At 46.1% G+C, this 13,674-nt stretch overlaps 1 protein-coding gene across 1 annotated transcript in view; it reads left to right on the top strand.

Annotated features, from left to right (window-relative positions):
• Positions 1–13,019, top strand: part of si:dkey-220k22.1 (multiple epidermal growth factor-like domains protein 9) — a 196,704-nt gene extending 183,685 nt beyond the window's left edge. Inside the window, exons 5-6 of the mRNA XM_063210415.1 lie at positions 6,975–7,244; positions 11,770–13,019. Of these exons, the coding sequence (XP_063066485.1) occupies positions 6,975–7,244; positions 11,770–12,299 (800 nt within the window). The 3' untranslated portion in view covers positions 12,300–13,019. The remainder of the gene's footprint in view (positions 1–6,974; positions 7,245–11,769) is intronic.
• The last annotated feature ends 655 nt before the right edge of the window (positions 13,020–13,674 follow it).

Raw genomic sequence — 13,674 nt, 5'->3', positions numbered from 1 at the left:
CAATTTCGTAACACAAATTGCGTCCTGTGGGGTGACATGTATGTCAATGTTTGTGAATGGGCAGCTGCAAGGCCAACTACAAGGGTCTTAAAGACTGCCTCCTAACCAGTCAGTACCTCAGTTATTGGAGAGTGCTGTGGAAGTTTAAGGTGACTCTTAACCTCTTAATATGTCTTCATATTGCAGTCTTTCTGTCACGCAATGCTTAGGTTCATTTTTATGGTGTCCTGTGGTGTGACTGCTCTTATAGGAGGAAAAAAAGTTTTTTATAAATGAAAACACATATTAAGATTAAACACAATATCATTATCAAGTTAGCATGAGCTCAGATGTCAGTCGTGTATACAAAAGGATTAAAATGGCCATAATGCAGTGAATTCCCTGTGGTGTGACTCCATTTTCCTGCGGTGTGACATGCCTATGCTATGTGTTGATGCAGGACACATTTTCCCAAAAATGGCAAAAATAAGGTGAAATTCCACAGACCACTAAGTGCTTTATTTTTTTCTATTTTTTTCCAATTTTTATCCATCATTTTTTTCAGGAATTTGAAAAACTTTTTTTTTTTTTTGCGTTACGCCCTTAAACGTCAACCACCCATGTGTGTCTGTGTGTGTGTGTGCGTGTGCACATGTGCAGCTTAGTTCTCACATGTCCATGCCAGACCCGTCATAATATCCTAGTCAGCTACGTAGTCTTGGTGACACGCTTCCTACTGCTGTAAACGTACTGTAGTGTGCGATTGCTGCAGGTAGGAATACCAATGCACAATCACCCACTGGAGAGTTGGCAGAGCTCACCTCCTGGGTATTCTGAATGGAATATAGCCAAGGTCTTCCTGTGCAGTCTGCCACACTGGACTTGTTCTGGTACTCTGGGCACATACTACAGGTACAACCTCCCAGCAACTCTCTGGCATGGGGGCACAGGTCTGAAATCACTGAGCTTGAAGGTCAAGGCCCTTAAGAAACGACTTTATAAATTTGTTGTGACCAGGATGCTAATGACCAAGTCATAGTGCATTACTGAAGGGCCTGTGTTGTGTCATAGTATTGTAGTGCTATGGTAGTTACTTTTCAATGCCTATTACAGCGTGCCACTGGAGGTACGACGTGCATGAAGGGGCCAGGCCTGTAGCTCAGTGTCATCTCATCTGTATAAGGGTTAACCTTTAAGAGTGTGGGTTTTTGAGCATTCTATAAAAAGAATGCGCTCTATAACAATGCAAGATTCTACAATTCCATATTGTATTGAATGACGCCCAGAATTCTATAGAACTTTCACTGCCCGAACATTCCGTGTGACGGTACACTCTTAAAGGTTGTGATGGGGACTTTTTGGGCTCAGACGTCAGGTGGTACAACCACAGCTTAGTCAGTAATTGGTCACTTGGTCACTAATGCACTGCAATGATAAGCTACTAAATACAAAACAAAACGAAAATCCACATAGTTGTGGTTGCACCACCCTGACGCTTGCTACAACTAAAACGTTGTTTACCCATGAGGCGTCAGGAGAAGAGGTTTACTAACATTCTACCACTGAATGCTACTAGTTGGCATCCATTACAGCAGTACACCAAGCAGCCAGGCTCAATGGTGTTACAGATCGCAGCCACAACTGATGGTCAATCCATCACACCCGTCCACATAAGTCAATGAGTTGTCAGTGAGTAAAGACGTCCCATGTCAGAGCCAGCCAGTAAGCCTCCCTGCATCCATCCATCCATCCATACCTCCCTCCCTCCCCTCTCTCCATCAATCAATCTCTTGTTTCATCTCTGTCTTCTCACTATTCTTCTTCATCTTCTTCTCTTTCATTCATTATGCTTCACAGTCACCTCCTTCGTTCCCGTTTTTTTCCATTTGTTGTTTTGTCTTTATTACTCTTGTTTCCTCTTACCCCTCTCTCTTTCACTCTCTCTCTTTCTCTCTCTCTCTCTCTCTCTCTCTCTCTCTCTCTCTCTCTCTCTCTCTCTCTCTCTCTCTCTCTCTCTCTCTCTCTCTCTCTCTCTCTCTCTCTCTCTCTCTCTCTCTCTCTCTCTCAGCACCACAAAGACACCCCTTTGTATTCCGCTATGGTTCCTCTAAAGATGTCAAAGTCAGAGATTATTATCTGTCCTCCTGGGATGTGTTTATCTTCTGTGGGCAGGGATGTGTGTCGCCTATTACCTCTCCATTTGTGTTTTCGTCATCCAGCCTATTTGCTCCAACTTTTCAATTTGCTGACATGCCGCTTTCATGCATTGCATCCAAGCGCACTGAGCCGTGCAATTTGTTGAGTTTTTCCCTCATGCAGCTGCTGTGAGCTTGCTGCGTGTGTAGCAGAGATGAAAAAACACCCAGAGACCACAGAAAGAGGATGAAAAGGGAGAAAGAGTGAGAGACTGAGAGAGTGATGAAGAGAGAGAATGTGGGAGAAGTGAAGAGTTGGGCACTGTAGGATGGCTGTACTATATAGGATCAATGGCCATGCAATCCTGTTAAGGATTTTTCCACATCCACTGTAGCGGTCTCCAGAAAGATGGATGTCTAAGGGCCTGACATTTAGATCACGGCACTCAATCGCTCTCTCTCTATCGCTCTCTCTCTCTCTCTCTCTCTCTCTCTCTCTCTCTCTCTCTCTCTCTCTCTCTCTCTCTCTCTCTCTCTCTCTCTCTCTCTCTGTCCAGTTAGATCGGAGATCTTGATGGGCATGCCATCAACATAAGAGAGATCACTTCAATTTGATAGGACATGCAGCACCCCTCTAAGTACCTGCAGTGGTCTCATGTGTAGGGGTGCCGGCAGGCGGGAGACGTTGTTGTAAAGTGATTCTAAGGGCCAGGCACACTGACAGGGAGCCCCATGAATGCTATCAATATTACATTTCAATGGTATTGCCTCGCTAAATCTCACGTCTTTTATGGGGCCCAAGACTGCTAGCAGTGCAAAAGAGTAGTTATAGAGAGCTAAGGTGTTCTTCTGTGGTGCTTCCGAAGGTGCTCTTTGGTAATAGAAAAGATAATGAACTAGGAGGAAGTATCAAAGGCCGTCTTCGACAAACTTAAAATAGCTTTAATGTAATGGCTTAATCATAGTTGATTAGCTTAAAAAAGTCAACTTGTTTTTGCCCTAGTATGACCTTCATTGGGGCAGAGTCATTCAACAAGGAAGCATCCTGCGCCCCTGCCTGTAGCCTCACATATAGGGTGGGTTCCAATATGTGACCTTGCGTCCTCCACTTGTACTTGTGGCCTCACCCCACCTTCTGGCCCGTCCTCCGTGGAGAAAACAATTAAGTTTCTGTAAGCCTAGCCAAAACAATTTTTGGCTGACTATTTTTCATTCACCATCCAGTTTGCGAATGAGAAAATGACTTTTCAATTGAGCTTTTACGAGATATTGAAATATAATGCTGTTGTTGTCAGTGATGTCATCATGACATATTACTTCCTGTAACGAGGCCACAAGCACAAGTGGAGGACGCAAGGTCGCACCCATAGGCCTATTGTGAAGCCATGGATGTGAGATTTTTAATCAGGCTCTGAAATTGTGGAGAAATGTTTGTTTTGGCTAGTAGACGAATAATGATGACACAGTGACACGGACACTCCCTGGATTGGATTGATCAGATCTTACGAACGATCCATCAAAACTTCTCTGCTGTCAAGTCAAGTCAAGTCAAGTCAAGTCAAGTTTATTGTCAATTTCTTTACATGCACTGGTCATACAAAGAATTTGAAATTGCGTTTCTTGCTCTCCCATGCAGACATAGACTAATCTAGGTAAGGACATAGACAGTATAGACATAGACAGTACTCATACATGGACATAGACAGTATGGACGTAGACATTGCTCATACAGACATTTAAAGTGCAAGACTGGACAACAGAAGACTTGTAGAGAACATACATTAAGAGGAGGTATTTTGTTGTTCTGCTGTCACGCAGACGTGAAGAGTCCTATTTCACTGTCATATTTTCTTTCACACTGTCAGCACTTTCAACTTCATCTGCAAGTCTATGAGCTCTCAAAAACACACACACTCTCAAAAACATTATATTGTTGGTGGTGGGTTCCATGGCATACTACACTAAAAGGTATCCTGCCGTAACGTGTATGGGGGCATCCTTGCTCTGATAATGAGGCATTTGGTCTTGGGTTGCAGGTTCGAATTTTGTAACCTGGTTCTCACGCGATGGTTGGAACATTGTCAATCGTTTAGCTCTGGAAAGTTGTGTTCAAAACAGCTCAAACCTGATTGGAGAATTCAGGTAGCTTTTTTTAATCACATACTACTTCAACCACTGACTTGTATATACCCCACCGGGCGATCCCGCCCCGCGATTCTGATTTGACAGGCTGTGAAATATCTGATTCCGTTCGGGCTTGTCTAAGATTTCCAGACCCTCGCGCGAGCTCACGAAGTTTAACGAAGATGCACGAAGCACGAAGGGTCTGCGTGAGAGCCAGGCTCCGAATTTTACCCCTACCAGTAGGAAATGTGTGGGGGGTATGGTGTCCCTGAATATCTCTTCCTACATCTTTTAATTTGATTGTCTTTTTTTTTAAATGCCACTCAAAGTCATTTTTTATCTTGGGAGTTGAGCGTGGCTACCATGGGAATGCCAGATGCAAGGTGTCCCACATACAGTACTGTACTGGTACCCCCATTCCAATGCTCACATGCTAGGCTAAATTTAAACTTAAACTAGACTAGCTGCCTCCACAGCTCCCAAACAATTTGGCTTCTGAATTTACGCAGTCCTCTGAAATAAATCCTCCAAAACCAAAACTCAATTTCTTTCTTTCATTTCCCCCCCTTCACAGTGACTCAGAAGTGTAGTGGAGAGGGGTTTTGTTTGGTTGTGGAAAAGTGCTCATCCCATTAGACAGAGTCACTGTGGGCGCTTTGCTATGGTTGGCAGCGTGAGGGCGCAGAAGAGCGATGAGGTTTCACCTCCTCTTGTTTTGTTTTTGCGTCTGTGAAGGCGCAGTTTATAGGCCTTGGGCTGTTTGTGTGAAGTAGCATGGAAACCCGGGGATTGGACTTTGGCAGCATCTGGCTGTGCTCTTTTTTTTTGTTTCTGCATGATTTTTTTGTTTAGTTTTTCCTTTTGTGTGTTTTGTGTTTTTGTGTCCTCTTATTCTTGTCCCAAATATTATCTGAAGAGTCCTTATTTATGCTGTCATGACTGCTTAAGCATGGAGACTGTGTCTAAGTGTTTAAGCGTTCACGCAAGGTTTGCTGCGCAATCACAAATACAGTCCTGCACTGCCACCCAGTGGGCAGGCCCTGTACAAGCACCCAGGGACACAAGACCAGAGGTATCAAAAGTAAAAGTAAAGTCATGACGGAAGTACAACACTAGCAGGACATGATATTACATAGCTGTTGCACAATGTATTCAATTGTACCTAATGAGGTAGATAGACTTTGTTATTACTGGAAAACACTATATACCGAACAAGAACCCACCACAAACTCGAGTCAGCTGATCGTAAGATAAGTACACTGGTCTACTGGTTACTCAGATTAGTTACCCGTGTTGAAAGAAAACTTATGCTTCTTTTTTGCTTTTGCTTTTACTTTTGACACCTCTGCACAAGACATACCGGTAGAGTATCTTGGTCTCTTCTTGCTCTTCTGACAATAACTCTGTTCATATTGTATTTATAAGCATCTTGTTGAAATTCTAACCAGGGCAGCAGGGCCTAGGATAATCATTTTGCCTTTGGCAAAAAAAAAAAACACATTGAAATGCATCTGTGTATGACATGCGCTATACAAATAAACTTGCCTAGCCTAATAGGAAATTATCAAGAACGTTCTGCTGAATGGGGTGGCACACTGGTCAGTTGTCCTGGGGCAAGGGAGAAGGTGGCCCCATGACATTGTATTTTCTGGGGTGGGAACCCTTTCAAATGACATTGCTCAAGGCTGTCAGCGGCCCTGGTTGTGAGTATTATTATGAATAACTTTTCAACTGTCCTGTTATACTATATGCATATGGTCCAAAAATACAGTTTTAAAAAATCTTTCATTTGAAATCTCTCCTCTTACTCTGTGTTGTATTTATCTAGTAGATGAACCAAGCATGTGTGCTACCAGCACCGCAATGGCCTATAAAACGGCAAATAAATAACAATAGTTGTAAATTTGCATCTCTTCACACTGTTGCCATCTGGCAGGCACTACAAGGCATTACCAGCCAGAACCAATAGACTGAAGAACAGCTTCTTCCCCAAAGCTGTTACGACACTGAACTCACACTTACTGGACTACGTTCATCTGTGAAGGACTGTGCACCTTGTAGGGAAGCTCAAATCTCAGTATACTTTGTATAATGACAATAAAGGCTTTCTATTCTATTTTACCCCTGATACATGCTGTATTTATCCGTGTTCCTTCATGTCCCCCCCGTTTTTCCCCTGACGAAAGTGGCACACTGGTGTATCACAACGATCAGTGCAGTCCGTATTACCAGAGCCCCAACTGTGAGCAGTGGCTCATGCCAGATAGAGAGTTCTACAGTTCTTTTCAGAAAGTGTGCTCAACTCAAAACTATTTTTTACAAGGTCTTGGGTTGCGAGCGGAAAGATTTGTACATTTCTTTTTTTTGTGATTAACATTTTTTATTGAGCAGACAGAAGTAAATATGTCAAAGATTTGTACATTTCTTGTAGAAAAGCCACACTCTCGAACTAGGGGTTTAGCACGGCAGACAGACGTTTCGGCCTAAGCCTTTTTCAGCGTCTTTCATAGAGATACCGCTCACGTTTGAAATGCCCCCTGACGGTCAGGCTGACCACTGACTCCCTGTGTGGTGTTGTGTGTGATTTTGTTTCCTGATAAGAGTGGCACTCCAGTGTGTGACCAGTGCAACCCAGAGTACTAACTATGAGCAGCGCTTCATGCCAGAAAAGAGACCCAGCTCCTTGCAAATGTCTCTCTGACCACTCACTCCCTGTGTTGCGTTTTGTGCTTCCAGACGAGAGCGGCACGCCGGTGTGTGACCAGTGCAACCCGGAGTACCAGGGCCCCAACTGCGAGCAGTGCCGCGATGGCTTCTACAACGCCGACAGCATCTGCCTGCCGTGCAACTGCAGCGGCAACGCCAACCCCAGCACCTCGCCGCGCACCTGCCACCCCGACACCGGCAACTGCCTGAGCTGCATCAACAACACCACCGGCCTGCACTGTGAACGCTGCCTGGACGGCTACGCCGGAGACGCACTCGCGCGCACCTGTAGAGCCATAGGTGAGCGCAAGGGAGGGTGTGTGTGTGTGTGTGTGTGTGTGTGTGTGTGTGTGTGTGTGTGTGTGTGTGTGTGTGTGTGTGTGTGTGTGTGTGTGTGTGTGTGTGTGTGTGTGTGTGTGTGTGTGTGTGTGTGTGTGTATGTGTGAGCGCACGCACTGTGAACAGTGCCTGGACGGTTACATAGGAGGTCCACTCACCCGCACCAGCAGAACCATAGGTGTGTGTGTGTGTGTGTGTGTGTGTGTGTGTGTGCACGCATGCACTGTGAACCCTGCCGCAAGGGCTACACCGGAGACGCACTCGCACGCATCTGCAGAGCCATAGGTGGGTAATAGAGACAGAGAGAGAGAGAGAGAGAGAGAGAGAGAGAGAGAGAGAGAGAGAGAGAGAGAGAGAGAGAGAGAGAGAGAGAGAGAGAGAGAGAGAGAGAGAGAGAGAGAGAGAGAGAGAGAGAGAGAGAGAGAGAGAGACTACGGGTCTGTACTGCGAACTATGCTTGGACACATAGAACATGGGAGACACTTATTCGAAGTGAGGAGGAGAAGTTGGAAGGGCAGGAGGGAGGGAGTGGATGGGTGAGGACATTACCTTTATCATAACTCCCATCCTCGATCTGTGCCCGTGGACTCGTGCTTCACTGATGTCCTGCCTCTGTGGAGAAAGCAATAAAGTTTCCCCACTGTCAGCCGCAATTGTGAATAAGGAAATGACCTTTGAATTGCGCGTTTGTGAGATATTGAATTAAACTTCTGTCGTTAATGACGTCTTACAACGTCATCTCAAGGCCACAAGCACAAGGGAGGAGGAGAGTTAAGATAATGGAAAGAATTAAATGTAAATATTAAATGGAAAATGGACTGCGCTTATATAGTGCTGTTCCACTCCTTCAAGCGCACAAAGCACATTCATCCATTCACACTTTCATTCACACACTGGTTGCCCTGGCTTCCACGTAGGGTACCACCCTGTCACCAAGAGCAATTTGGGGTTAAGTATCTAGCTCAAGGACACATCGATGGGTCAGATTCTCTACCACCTGTCCTGGGCTACCACCGCCTCAGGTGTGTGTGACTGTTAGGCGACCAATAGTCTTCTGATGCTGTGGACACTCTCCTTCCAGCTCTAATTTTAAACAACCACAAGGGGGCACCATAGACCAGTGGATAAAGTGAAAGTGAAAGTGAAAGCCCAACTGGGAAACTCTAACTCCCATTGTCATTGTGACACAGCACACAAGTGCACACTGCACACAACGAAACTGCATATATGCCTAAACCGTGCAAGGGGGCAGCCCCCAATGGCGCTCGAAATTGAGCAGTGCAGCAGGACGGTACCATGCTCAGAATTCTTCAGTCATGGAGGAGGATGGGGAAGAGCAATAGTCAATTACTCCCCCCACCAACCTGGTGGGTCGGGAGTCAAACCGACAAACCTTGGGCTACAAGTCTAACGTCCTATCCGTTTACCCAAAGTTAAGGTGCAATACCAGAGATGACAGATAAGGAGGAGACTGTAATGAGTTTCTTCCAGAAAAAATATGACATTAGGTTTTTAACTGTCATGCCATGGCAGCCAGGCCCTTTTAAGAGACTAGGAGAATGAGTGGAGTTCAATGGGAAAGTCATGGCCTGTGATCCCACTTCATTGCACTGGTAACGCAATCTACGCTATGTCTTGTTTTTGCCATACAGAAAATCTCTGGCCTTAACATAAATCTGGGGAGTGGGGATCCAAGTTCAAGTCTGACCCAAGATAATTTTCCAACCCTTCTCTGGTCTCTGGTCTCTCATTCCCACCAACTTTCTGTCACTCTCTCACTATCCAAACTCAAACTAATATCTGGAGAAACAACTCACAACAAAACCAGCTGACTGAATGAAACCTCTTTCTTCTGAACTTGGGAATTCTCGTGTCTTTCTCCCTCCCACCCGCTGGTCCAGATCCAGCCATTACAGCTCCCAGCTGGGGAAGTTGTTTTTGCAAGAATCGTTGCGTCTCTTAACTTCTGGGAGTTCTTGGCTCTATTCATACCTACTTCTTTCATTTGACCTCTCATCTTCCATGTCTCATCTCATTTTCATCTCTTCAGTCTCCCATGCTTTCCACCTCTCTTGCTCAACCCTTTTTGTGTTTGCGTGCGTGCGTGCTTGTCTGTGCCTGTGTGTGCACGCATGTGTTCACTTGTTTGTAAATGCAAAAAATATTTGTTGTGGTGCGCACACGTGTGCATATTTAGTATGTAACCATGTTAATTTCAGTTATTTAATGTTCTTTTTTTCCCCCTTTAAAGCTTTTTCAATTGTATTGTATAGGTTATAGTTTATTAAATGTGGGAAAAAATTCGGATTTTTTTTGTCTTTCTTTTGTTTTCTTCATTATGTCATTTTTCATATACTGTAACACTGGCATTTGAACAAGGGTGTGTAGACTTTTTACAGTCATTGTAAATATCTCTTTACAAGTGAGCCCTGGACAAGGTGCAGCACAAATTACATCACAAAAGACCGCAGGCAGAAAAAAACAGACAGCATTCAAATAAATATAAATATAGAAGTAAATGCATGAGACAACCTTAGAAGTTAAAAACAAGTGCAAACAGATTTGAATGTGCGTCAGTACGTAAAGGAAGTACTAAATCCAGGTTAAAAGTTAAAAGTAAGATAGAAACTAAAAACAGGTGCAAACTGATCTGAATTATGGTTAAAGGGTAACTTCAGTCAATTTCAACATCCAGTTATAATGCTCACACTACCATGAACTTGTTTTTTTTTTCAGCCTTTTCCGAGATTCTGGTCATTGTAATGGGGCAGGTGTTTCTTGATGTATTCCCAAAAACATCCAAAAGTTTATACAACATCAGCAGACAACTAGCAAACAGCGATAGCTTTTGGGAAAATATTTGGAGTAGGCCTTTGTTAAGAATTTTTTTATGTAAACAAAAGCTGCCCCCATTAGAATAGTTCATATCTCGGAAAGGGCTGAGCCCAAAAATGTTCAGTGAATATTGGGAAGGCTATTAGTCAGACGGCCATGGGGTTTGCTTGCGCGATGGAGCAGCCCTGGACAAGGTGCAGCACACATTACATCACAAAAGACTGCAGGCAGAAAAAACAAACAGCATTAAAATACATTTAAATACAGTATAGTTAAATATAAAACACAGTTAGAAGTTAAAAACAGGTGCAACAGATTTGAATGTTCGTCAGTACGTAAAGGAAGTACTGAATCCAGGTTAGAAGTTAAAAGTTAAAAACTAAAGATAGAAATTGAAAACAGATGCAAACAGATTTCAATTAGGCTATGGTTGAAATAAGAGGGAAGACATGGCATTTGTGAATGCACTGTAGTTAAAACACGTCCTCCACCCTGGTTATCGGGCAGGCTAGTCAGAGGGTCATGGGTTTTGCTGACGTGATGCAGCAGCTGCCAACATTTCCAGTAACCTGGTTCTCACGCAGATGGTGTGCGAGCTCACGAAGTTGGGGCGAAAATGCACAAGGGTCTGCGTGAGAACTGGCCCACATTTCCTGCTCCTCTTCCCCAAATCATATCAGGACTTAGTAAAATAGTGGAAATCAGTCCGGACTTGTCCCATCAGTCATTAAGTTGGTGTATTTTGCGCATGTTTGTGACAGCATAAGTGTATGTACTTCCATCAAAGATCTGGAACTCCTATGCATAGCCAGGTTCCAGGTGCTGGTGAAGTGCAGTTATCAGTAATCCATAGTAGAAAAAGAAGGATCACCGCACACTGGTGGACTTAGTTTTTGCTGTTTTATTTTATAAAAACTGCAAAAACTAAGTCCACCAGTGTGCGGTGATCCTTCTTTTTCTACTATGTATGTACTTCCATGTCAATGCAACGTGTGTGCGTGTGCGTGTGCGTGTGCGTGTGCGTGTGCGTGTGCGTGTGTGTGTGTACTCATTGTCTGCCGTTCACATCATACAAGGTGTGTTTGCCAAAAGCATGGTTTTTTTCCTCCAGCTGTCACATTTTCCCTTAGTACAGGATGTTGTTCTGTTGGGATGGATGATGGGGCTAGGAAATGTTTCTCCACCTGTTTTTGTGAATTACCGTAACGGACGAGTCCAGACGACATCGTGGAACATGTTGCATACTCTTCTTATTTCCGGAACCAACAGCAGTTAATCAGTCCCCCTCCTTCTGTAACTACTGCGTGTTGCTGAAATAATGACTGTGATGATGCAATATATGTGATAATATATGTGATAATATATGTGATAATGTAATGATGAATGTAATGAGTAATGATGAATGTAATGATTAATAACATTAACAGTAAATCCACATGAAACACTGCCACCCACCCACACCACCTTCTTCCCAGCCACAGGCTCATAAGATGTGTAATATTTTCTTTTCCCCTCTCTCCCTTCCTCTATCTCTCTCTCTCCTCACCACCCCCACTCCCTTATCTCAATTTCCTGTCTCATCCCCTTTTCTCCATCCCCATCTCCTTCTCTCTCTCTCTCTCTCTTCCTTTTATCTATCTTTCCACTCCAGTTGTCCCAACAACTCCGGAGCCACGCACCACCACCACTCCCCCTGCTGCCTACACCACCACCTCCTCCAACCCCATGGGCTCCACCACCCCCAACGCCACCACCGCCGCCACCACCACCGCGCCCCCCGCCCCCCCCCTGACCACCCCCCAGTCCCTGCTCACCACGCTGGGCTCGGCGGCCACCACGACGGCGGCCTCCCTCACCACCTCCTCCCCGGCCTCGGCCGCCGTCTCCTGGACGCAGTTCAACATCATCGTGCTGGCGGTGATCATCGTGGTGGTGGTGGCGCTGATGGGCGCGGCGGGCGGCGTCTACTCGTATCGCGAGTACCGGAACCGCAAGCTCAACGCGCCCTTCTGGACCATCGAGCTGAAGGAGGACAACATCAGCTTCAGCAGCTACCACGACAGCATCCCCAACGCCGACGTCTCGGGCCTGCTGGAGGACGAGGGGGGCGACGACGTGCTGGTGGCCCCCAACGGACAGTTGGCCCTCAGCGGGGGGCCCGGGAGCCTCTACAAGGCGTGAGGGCCGGTCCGGCGCGGGCCCGGAATCGGGGCCAGATTGTTGTGCTGTGCTGTGACAGCCGGACTTGGCCGGGCCCGGGACAAAATCATTTTGAAAGGGTCCCCCCCCAATCCCCATCCCCCCACTTCCCACTCAATGCAGAACAATTGGGCTTCTCTTTATCTCCTGGGTTCTGGGACGGCTGGCCTGTTTGTCCCTGCCAACCTCTGCAAGGCGTGAGGAGGGGATGGGGGAAGAGGGATGGGGGATGGGAGAGGGCAGGGGACACGGTGGACCGGCCCACTGACTGACTGACTGCCAAGTGTGCAGACTTGACAAAAATCATTTGAACTGCACAGAAATCGTTTGAAATGGCCCACAAGGGGCCTGCAATTCAGAGCAATGCGACAAGGACCCAATTCAGGGCCACTTCCCCTCCCCGGGCCCAGGACAACGGACCTGTTTGTCCACCCCTACCCCCTCTGCCTTTCAGTAGGCCTGGCATTGTGTGGGTCAGGGTGGGGGCCACAGCTGGCTGACTGACTGCCCAGCGAGCAGGCTCAATGTTCAGGCGTGTAGCTCAGCTCAGCTGCCTGTGTGTACCCACCCCTGCCCTGCCAGCCCAGCACCTGCTCTGTTTCATTCCCTTGTTCCCTGGTTCCCTTTTTCTCTAGGCTGGGGGGTACGTAGGGGTGTTTGCGAGCTGCTGCAGGGGGGTCTCACACAGACATACACACATACACACACACACACGCGCGCACACACACACACACACACACACACACACACAAACACACACACACACACACACACACACACACACACACACACACACACACACACACACACACACACACACACACACACTCCTGCTCGTACATTTTGTCTCCATCACACAACCCCCCCCCCCCCCCTTTTACCCGCGCCACCACCCAGGGAAGAAAGGGGTAAGGGGAGTGGGACTTTTAGTGAGACTCAGGGGGGTGGGGGTTATTGAGGCTGGAGCCAAATATTGACATGTGTAGTTGTGTTTTTTATTTGAAACTGAAAGAAAAGAATCTGCGGTACACTTGTTCTTTTTGAAATGAGACATGAGTGAAGAACGCGGCTTAATGTGCAGTGTGAGTGACATTGTGCGACCTTGGCATTGCCACCCACCCAGTGTGATGCTGTGTGCCTCTCTAAAGCCATGAGTCCACGTGGACATCAGAAAGCTGTGAGCAAACAAACACATACGTACACACACAGACACACACACAGACACACACACACACACACACACACACACACACAGTCCTAGGCATTAGTCTGAGACCTTTTTCCATGTCTTCATGAAGATTTGGGACAACACTGAAAGGCCTGGGCTGGAACCACTACATGGCATGAGTAGGAGAAC

The sequence above is a fragment of the Engraulis encrasicolus genome, chromosome 11, assembly GCF_034702125.1.
Source record: "Engraulis encrasicolus isolate BLACKSEA-1 chromosome 11, IST_EnEncr_1.0, whole genome shotgun sequence".
Lineage (NCBI taxonomy): Eukaryota > Metazoa > Chordata > Actinopteri > Clupeiformes > Engraulidae > Engraulis > Engraulis encrasicolus.
This window is presented reverse-complemented; position numbering and strand designations above follow the sequence as displayed.